This window comes from Poecilia formosa, unplaced genomic scaffold (genome assembly GCF_000485575.1).
Source record: "Poecilia formosa unplaced genomic scaffold, Poecilia_formosa-5.1.2 Scaffold193, whole genome shotgun sequence".
NCBI classification, from domain to species: Eukaryota; Metazoa; Chordata; class Actinopteri; order Cyprinodontiformes; family Poeciliidae; genus Poecilia; species Poecilia formosa.
In genome coordinates this window covers 386070-394741 of record NW_006800132.1, presented here as the reverse complement: position 1 = coordinate 394741, position 8672 = coordinate 386070, and the positions used below count along the sequence as shown (strand labels likewise).

The following is an 8672-nucleotide window of genomic DNA, read 5'->3' as shown; positions in this document are numbered from 1 at the left end:
ACTTAATTAAATGTAGTAGATTGCGACTGTGTTAATTTTGTTTCACACTGTTATTTTAAGGTCGTGCAGAAGTCTCTGTTATTTGTATTGAAATAAAAATCTTACTGATTAAAAATTACTCATCAAATTCACCTAACGTTTATCATTTTTGTTTTAAATCTGATGAACTCGGTTTCTTCCTTTCACAATGAACTTGCCACTCTCAATATGGCGGACATGCTTGGCGTATCGTTTCTGCCAGAGCAACGAAGCCAATGCGGCGAAGGATTGTGCTATGAAGACCACGTGACAGAACACACACGGAAGTGACGCATGGTGCTCAAAAGAGTTAAGCAAAGCATCTGGGAACAAAACACCAGCTAGCTCAGTTTTTATTTAACAGCGGAGGACCGGAGCTGGGAGCAAACGCACGGTGGAAACGTTGACAGTAAGTTCCAGCTCGGGTTGTGTTGAAATGAGTCAGAGTTGAGAGTTGTGTGCAATGTTGGGACAGTCCGTCAGTGCAAGAGCACAGCTGTCTCGGTTGCCTGCCTTCCTCCTGTCCGGAGCAGCGCGGCCTGTTGACAAGTCCGTCCCGTCTGCGGGCTGTCCGGGGACTGTCCCGCGGCTCGGCGCGGTCATACGGGTGATCTGCAGGTCACACGGGACATCCGAGAAAAACATGCGAGGACCAGGCGCGCTGAGGTAGCCGCAGTTTGGGTGCCATTTAAAACCTGCGAGCTAAGCTAGCTTAATGATAACAAAGCGACGGGATGTTTCGGAATTCCTCCGCTGAGAGAGAGGTTGCCATCTTTTCTTATGCACAAGGAGAACACCTGACGTCTCATTTAGCAGAGCACACACAAAGTCCTTGGTGTTGCTAAGACCTTCAGGGAACGGGTTTTTAAAGAAAATCCGAAAATTGTGCTTAAATAGACTTCATTTTTAAAGAAAATAATTATATTCCAATAAAGTGCCGCTGAAGTTAGGTCAAATAAGCAAATTTAATTACCGCCAATATGGCTAAAACTATTTTGTCTAATGTGGTTTTTATTTCGAAAGTGATACTTTTATTAAGAGATATTGACCGCATTGTTTTTTTTTTGTTTGTTTTTGTGCTGAACGCTTGCATAAACCAATGCACAACTTTCAACCTTGTTTTTACACAAATCTTGACTACAGTAATAATATTAAATGTAAGTTCTAATTATCAGGATTTCCTTCAAATTGATTTTTTTTGTGAAGTGATGTAATGGTGTTTCCAAACATCACCTCTAGAGGGCAGCATAACAAAATGTCGAAACTAGAACTGAGCGTTTAAAGTCACATGGAGGGGAAAAAAACCAATGTTCTGAAACATAAACATTTTATTAGGTTATTTAGCAAACAGTATGATGAAAGTGAGAGTCATGTTTGTAGGATGCATTTTATTTTTTTTATAATAAAAAAATATGTTCATATACAAAGTAGATTCATATACTTTGTATATGAATATATTGGAATTTAGTTTTAAAGGCACATACTTCATGTTTTAAAAAATGGGTAATGAATAGTGTGTTTTCCACTTTCCACTGGCTTGCCTAACTTGTATCTTAAATGGTTTTTGTTTTTATTTTTTATTTTTTCAACACAGCTACTATAAGTAGACAGACGCCATGAATCCTGTATACAGCCCTGCACCAACAGGGGTCCCCTTCACCAACACAAAGGGTTTGAGCTATCAAGGTACTTTCTTCTGCAGCAACACATGCAAAAAAAAAAAAAAAAGAAAAAAAAAGCAACACAGATTCATAAAGGTTCTCCAAATCAAATCTTTTTTTCCCCCGCCCCTTTGTTTGGTCACAGCAGCTGGATTCCCTGTCGGATACGCGACCGCTGCACCGGCATACAGTCCCAGTGTTTATGCAGGAGCAAACCCGGGCTTCCCCAACGGTGAGAACTGAACTGTCGCTTTGAACGTTTTTCTTTTGCCTTCCTTTACCACCTGAATGTTTGTTACAATTATTGTGGCATTTTAGTTGTTGCTTAAAATAACTGAAATGTTACTGGAGTTGCAACAGTAGCATTTGACTTTTTACCAATGATTATGAATTAAAAGTTCCCAATCTCAAAACGACACATTAATAACAAAAGAGATTATTCAGTCACATTTATTTAATAGGACTTGTAATAACTTCACTAACTGTGACTTCTTATTTTATTTGAAAAAAAAAAAAGAAGTTTCTAAATGTGGATATTTTCAATGCCAGTTAACTGTTTTAAAAATTTACAGTATGTGCAAGCAATAGCAGTTTGTCAGCGCATCATTAAAAAGTGTTAAATTTATTCATCTTAAATTAAGGCCTTAAAATATCTTAAATTCATTTTAAAAAGGTAAGTTTGTCTTGGCAGGACTATTTCATTTCATATACTCCATGTATTTCTTTTTCTCACTGGATTTTTTTTTTTTTTTGTCAGGCAAAAGAGTCGCACTCAAACGTCTTTGTTGCGTTCTGTGACTTGAGGCGGTCATTAATGGTCTTTAAAAAAGTTTTCAAAGTTGGTGAAACCCTGAATAAAACAAAGTGTTTCCTCTTGCTAGGCTATGCCACTGGCACTGCTTTCAAAATGTCCTGCTCTCCCAACACGGGGACCGTCCCGCCATATTCCTCCTCTCCGAACCCATATCCCACCGCCGTTTACCCTGTGAGGAGCACCTATCCCCAACAGAGCCCTTACGCACAGGTCAGTGACCGGGAAAAGGTTTGGACTGTCATGTCTGACGGCGTGATCGTATTTTCCTAAAAATATGTTGCTCCTCTTTGATCCAGGCGCTAATACCGTCACAACAGCAAGGCACCTATTACACGCAGCCGCTGTACGCTGCTCCGCCTCACGTCATCCATCACACGACGGTGGTCCAGCCCAACGGGATGCCCGCGGCCATGTACGCCCCGCCCATCCCTCCCTCTCGCCCCAACGGTGTAACCATGGGGATGGTAGCGGGCACAACCATGGCCATGTCAGCAGGTGAGCTTCGGCGGTTTCCAACACGTTAGCGGTGCGCTTCGGGACCAAACGAAACGTGTTTGTTTGTGTTTCTTTCTAGGAACTTTGTTGACAAGTCCATCACCAGCACCCGTTGCCCCCCACCAAGTTACGATGCCCACGTATCGGCCCCCCGGCACCCCCAGCTACAGTTATGTGCCCTCACAGTGGTGAAGAGACTGAAGCGTGAGTCCAGTGTATGACTGAATATCCAAAATCTCTCAATATTGCAGAAATATTCACGTCCCTTTAACTTTTTCACATTTTATCACATCATAAACGTCAAGAGTGTTAAAATTGATCAATGCGAAAAGATTTTAATTTTAAGAAATAAATATGGAATGCGGACACAGCGGTTACTTTTTCAACAATTTGTTAATGGGTTTTATCGATGCATTCTGGCATCCATAAAACATTGAGAACATTCATGATCCTAGTATGAAAATGAGTTTGTTTTTTATGTGTCAAAATGTGAAGAAAAATAAAGTAGTTCAAAGGGTGTGAATAGTTTTCGAGCGGCGCGCAGAAACCCGTCTTGACTCATGCCCGTTCTTCTCCCCGCAGGTCGCAAAGGCGTTAGATATGCATTCACACTCTACTCCAGTGTTTTTTGCTCTCGGCAGCGGCCTGCCCTCGCAGCGTCTGCAAACCACTTAGTCTTCTTCCAGCATAATGTGAATCTAAAGCCCAACTAACATAGATCAGAGCCCCGTTCCAACATGGAGGGGGCTTGGAAGGATAGGCCCATCTCCATGTATCCCTCCCCTTACCCCATCCCTCTTATATCAACAAGGCTGCATTCCCCCATCCCCCCCACTTTCCTTCCAGTCCCCGCCAGCATCAGCACCTCTGCAGCCTGGCCTCATATCTCACATCAAACTGCAAAAAAAAAAAAAAAAAAAAAAACCTCCAGGCGAACCTTTTGTGGACTGTCATGCAGGTTTTTATAGCTTAAACTCTGAAGTGGTAAAAAGGGAGTTCTATTTCTTTTTTTGTTTGTTTCCTTTTTTAATTATTATTATTATTTGGAGGATACCTATGACGTTGAATGCATGTGTGTGTGTGTATATAAATATATATATATAGATATATGAAGTAATGCTAGCTTGATCTACCTGCTGTGACAGATGCAAAGTCAATAAAAGGCACACGTCCAAAGGAACTAAAAAAAAAAGTAATAATCTGCAATGCTGAATCACCAGTGACCGTCTCATAAATGTGAAAAAAAAAAAAAGATTTTTCATGCAAAAACGTGCCTGCGTACTCCGACGCAGAGTCTTACCATTTCCACTGCTTTCAATATGTAACGCAAGGTTTTTATTGTTTCCTTAAATGACGCAGCGTCTTTACTTTACTTTTTTTTTTTTTTTTGTATTTTGGGGGGAGGGGAAAAAAGAGATGGGGAGTGTTTGAGTTCGTGCCTCTGACTGACAGCCATTCCGCAACTTAACCAGCCCGAGTGTTTCATTTCTTTCTCTTCTTCTTTTTCTGTGTTTTTAGGAAAACTTGCTTTCTAAAAAAAAAAAACAAAAATAGAAAAAAGACCAAAAGCAGTTTCGGCCTGTTAGAGCTGCAGCGTCTTCGTTTTGGCCAGAAGTGTTCTTTAGCAAGGAACGGAGAGAAGTTGGGGGAATCGTTTGACGAGAACAAATGAATGGGAACGCCATTTTGTGTGTGTGCGTGTGTGTGTGTAGGCGTGGGCGTGTGTGCGCGCACGCGTAAAAGAAACGGTCTTAATGTTGAAAAATAAAAAATGTTCATAAAAAGCGGTGCCATACAAGTGCAACATGCTTTAAACGTTCACATCGAGATAGTTTGTGTCCAGGTAGTTCTGACGCACTACAGCATTAAATCACTGCTAACTGTGGCTATGTTAGGAAAACATCATATTGTTCAAGTCCAGTTGTGAATAGCACTACTGAATGAAGGCACTAAGTGAAAACAGTTCAAGATTTTTTTTTCTTTGATTTACCCTTCGACATGGCTCGCTGTCTTACCTCAAAGTAAACCCACCAGTATCACTCGTTTCAGAAATGCTTTTTCTATGTTGCCTCGGTCACCTCAGTTAAATAATCTGTTTTGTAAATGTTATTTTTGTGATTTTGGTTCATGTTTTGTACTCTAAAAATAAAAACCAACTATAAGGGAAAACCTCTGTGTCTCTCTCTCTCTTTTTTTTTTTTTCAAATACTTTCCATGAATAAATAATGACTTTACACTTACATAACTCATTTTCAGGTATAAGTAGTTCCATTGAATATAATAAATGAGCCTATAAAAACAATTTTATTTTCTCTTTGCAAGTAGCACCTGCCTAAAAATACAGGATATGCAATTGTTGCTAGTAATTTTCTTTTTGGCTTCGTCTTTTAAAATATCTTTTTTTGTAAATATGTTTCTAATTAACATATCATTTCCTTCTACTTCCGAATTAACTATATGTTCTTCTATTTTATAACGCCTTGAGAATATATGTGGAAGTTTTTCGTTGCAATGTGACGAAATGTTTCGGCAAGTCACCTTATGAGAGTGAAAGAGTTTGCCTTGAACAGTAGAGGGCGCCAGAACCACAGACGCTCAGCCGCCAGAAGAAGACTTCCCATGATGCAACTCGGCGCGCTAACTTCAAGGTAGAGAGACATGTTTGTTTTCAGTTCAGCGCAGATATTTGCCTCTTTGCTGTAGCTGTGTCTCAAACCTGTTGGTGTAAATACTATTCGTGTCTTTCCTTCGAGCTAAATGAGCCGCAACGAATTTGTAGTATTTTAGTAGCTGAAGCTGTCTTGGAAAATTCGCAGCTGCGTTTATTAAATAGTCAAGAGTCTAGCCTACATTTAAATGAATAAAAAAATAACTTGCTGACGGGTCAACGGAGGATGAGCAGTCCAGGAGACCGCAGCGGCTGCTCCGTCAGTCCCGCTGACCTCTTTGAGGACGTTTGGAGGCAGCTAAAAGAGTGCCACCAGAACACGGTACAAGGTAACACACCCCGCCGAGATTAAATACAAGTAACTTAAAACTGTGTTTTAGACATTCACGTTCAGCATTTTTCGTCTTCTAGAATATGAGTCGAAAGTGAGTAAGCTGAAAAAGGACCGCTGTCTGTGAGTATGTTGCACCATTTGCTAACTGCACTGATCACCCGCAGGCCAGCTGAGGTTAACTTTGTTTCGTTGCAGAGACGCTCAGAAGCTGGAGGTGTTTTATAATCGCAACCAGCAGCTCAAGGAACAAAACAAAAGCCTCCAGGACTCCATCGGCCTGCTGGAAGACAGGTAACCTCACAAGACTCACACTTCTGTTTTGCCCAGGGAACTTTTAGGGTAAACAGAATGGTGGATCTTGTTGCATTGCAGACAAGAGAACAAAATTAGGATAGCTTTAAAAATAAAATAAAAGCATGCTTTGTAGGTTCAAGTTACATTTATTTCCAATGCACATATAGAAGCTAAAAGTCCAAATAGCTCCAAATTAAGATGTGGATAATGACTACTAATGCATTTTCAAACCAATGGGAAGATTTGGATTATGGATTATGGAGGCATAATCTCCCCACCGGCGCCGGTGGGGAGATTATGCCTCCATAATTGTTGCATCTGTCTAAGCGGACAGTTGACAGGCTACATCACATTTGAAGTGTCACAATTGTGCTGTAAGACATCTAGCAAACTGAGAAGAACATTTCCTGTTTCCAGGCTCCGTGTCGCAGAGTGTGATCGATGCGCTGCCTTGGAGGAGAAGCTGAAAAGCAGTCAGGATCAGAATATGGTTGTCATCACTAAACTAAGTAATTTTTTTTTTTTCTATACTAAGAGGCACTTTCAACCAGGAGAAAAAGTTTTGGAACCACTGATCTAAAGTATAAAAGCTGCAGTAACCCTAACCCCATAAATATTTTTTTTTACACATTTTGAAACCTGTCACCATGTAGTGACAGAATGGTATCAGATGGATAATTGAAAAAAATTTAGCTCCTCTGTCTTTCCTCAGTGCAACCAATCAGAGTCAAGAGGCGGGTCTTTGCGCTGTCAATCACTCATCAGTGTGGCTGGTCATCCCCATCCCCACGTGCTCTGATTGTTTTAAATACATTTAGACTAATTGATGTACAATGAGAGAAACCATCCGATCACGCAGCCAAAGATGTTTTAAAAAGGTTTATAAAAAAAAGCTAATAAAAGTATTAAGAAGTTTAGTTATCGATTAATCTATTGCTTATTCTACTTACCAAAGCCTGAAGAACCATGTGTGTTTTGAACCTTTGTCACTCTGAGCATCACTGGGCATAATGATCTTACATTCTGGGATGTATTTAAGAGTTTTTTTTTTGTTTGTTTGTTTTTTTATACCTTCCAGAAAATGAGAACAAAAACCTGGAAGATGAAAACAGAAATCTTCAAGCTGAACTGCAAAAGATGAAGATGCGTCAGTAAGTCTGCTAGCTTAAATAAATGCAGCATGAAATTTAGTTTTCTTTCATTTAAAGTCAAATCATTTATTGTTAAAGTTTCACTTCTGGTGTTGAAAAGACAAAAAAACATTTCTTTATTTGGAAACTGAACCCAGGTCTTCACTAGCTATTCTCTGGTAATTTTAGTAACTTTTTCAGGTTCTGGTGTCAGACAGGAAGGTAGAGGAAGGTTTCACTTCCCCTTTCATCAGCAGATGTTGTTTTTGCATCAGTGCGGACCTGGAGGAGACGTCGGAGCGGGACGAGGGCGTCATCCCGGACTCGCCGATCCTGACCAGCTCACTGCCAGCGGCGAGCAGACTGAGGAAACGTAAACACCCCGACAAGAGCAGACGTGTTCGTTACGCAGAGACGCCGCTGCCGCAGAAGAATAACTCCCTCTTTAATGGTCGGCCCCATCTTGAGGCACCAACAATCAGCTCTCATGGCGATAAAATATATCTTTATCTGTTTTTTTATTCTCATTAAAGAGTTGAAGAAAGAGGCTGATGGAGGTGCAAAGAATTCTGGGAGAGAAGTGCTTGTGCCAAACACTTGTGAACTGGACACATCCCAGAGCTCAAGTATAACCACACCTACTGGTTTTTACAGCTTAATGACACCAGAAAGAGGGAAAAAATACATAAAGAAATCGCATATTTACCAAGTACAATACTCGTACTATTGTTTGTAGAATTTCAGATTAAGATTCTGTAAAATTTGGTGGTCTTTTTCTTTTCTTTTTAAGTCGTACTGTGGACTTTTATTTTGAAATTTCCATTATTTCAGATGACATGAAAGAAGAAACTGAGAAGGTAGTTGCAGAAACGTGCGCTTTAGAGGTGCTTGACTGTCGCCATCTTGTAAGTACAGCTCTGTGTGATTAACATACAGCGCCCAACACATGCAACAAAAATATATTCATATTTTATTGCATTAGTGATGGATCTGGTGAAATATTTCTACATTATGGAACAAATTGCTTTAAAAGAAGCAAGTCAGAAGTGCTATATTTATTTCAACTCTTAATTTCTACAAAATAAAAGTCCCTCCATGTTTTTTAAATTTGTACTTGTAGGTTGATTAGACAGTCCATCACTTTCCATTAATTGGAGCCGATATTCAAAATGGAAAAGATAAAACGAAAATACTACGTTCATAAATCTGCAGTCAGAACAATAATTGAAAGTTTGAAACACTTGAACTATGGGAAGCA

General features: G+C 40.0%; 2 protein-coding genes across 5 annotated transcripts; both read left to right on the top strand.

The window, feature by feature from the left end:
• Positions 1-283: 283 nt before the first annotated feature.
• Positions 284-4181, top strand: fam168b (family with sequence similarity 168 member B). Of its 2 annotated transcripts, none has more exons than XM_007566585.2 (7): positions 284-427; positions 1613-1704; positions 1828-1911; positions 2561-2703; positions 2790-2988; positions 3068-3192; positions 3571-4181. In XM_007566585.2, the coding sequence occupies exons 2-6, from the start codon at positions 1635-1637 to the stop codon at positions 3178-3180; spliced, it is 609 nt and encodes a 202-aa protein (XP_007566647.1). In that variant the 5' UTR covers positions 284-427; positions 1613-1634; the 3' UTR covers positions 3181-3192; positions 3571-4181. The 2 variants fall into 2 exon arrangements, with proteins under 2 accessions (XP_007566647.1, XP_007566645.1); XM_007566583.2 differs by having other exon boundaries at positions 286-427; positions 1825-1911.
• A 1376-nt stretch (positions 4182-5557) lies between these two features.
• On the top strand, positions 5558-8662 carry LOC103148016 (DNA endonuclease RBBP8-like). Of its 3 annotated transcripts, none has more exons than XM_016678919.1 (8): positions 5558-5985; positions 6068-6110; positions 6186-6281; positions 6702-6793; positions 7363-7435; positions 7672-7865; positions 7948-8040; positions 8246-8662. In XM_016678919.1, exons 1-8 carry the CDS (start codon positions 5883-5885, stop codon positions 8341-8343), a joined length of 792 nt encoding a protein of 263 aa, XP_016534405.1. In that variant the 5' UTR covers positions 5558-5882; the 3' UTR covers positions 8344-8662. The 3 variants fall into 3 exon arrangements, with proteins under 3 accessions (XP_016534405.1, XP_016534404.1, XP_007566670.1); XM_016678918.1 differs by having other exon boundaries at positions 7669-7865; XM_007566608.2 differs by having other exon boundaries at positions 5559-5985; positions 7690-7865; positions 8246-8660.
• The last annotated feature ends 10 nt before the right edge of the window (positions 8663-8672 follow it).

Coding starts and splice junctions, on each gene's coding strand:
- fam168b (XM_007566583.2), top strand. CDS start 1,635: ATGAATCCTGTATACAGCCCTGCACCAACAGGGGTCCCCTTCACCAAC. Junction 1,705..1,824: donor AAAGGGTTTGAGCTATCAAG/GTACTTTCTTCT, acceptor GTTTGGTCACAG/CAGCTGGATTCCCTGTCGGA. Junction 2,989..3,067: donor AACCATGGCCATGTCAGCAG/GTGAGCTTCGGC, acceptor GTTTCTTTCTAG/GAACTTTGTTGACAAGTCCA.
- LOC103148016 (XM_016678918.1), top strand. CDS start 5,883: ATGAGCAGTCCAGGAGACCGCAGCGGCTGCTCCGTCAGTCCCGCTGAC. Junction 6,111..6,185: donor CTGAAAAAGGACCGCTGTCT/GTGAGTATGTTG, acceptor GTTTCGTTGCAG/AGACGCTCAGAAGCTGGAGG. Junction 7,436..7,668: donor CAAAAGATGAAGATGCGTCA/GTAAGTCTGCTA, acceptor CCCTTTCATCAG/CAGATGTTGTTTTTGCATCA.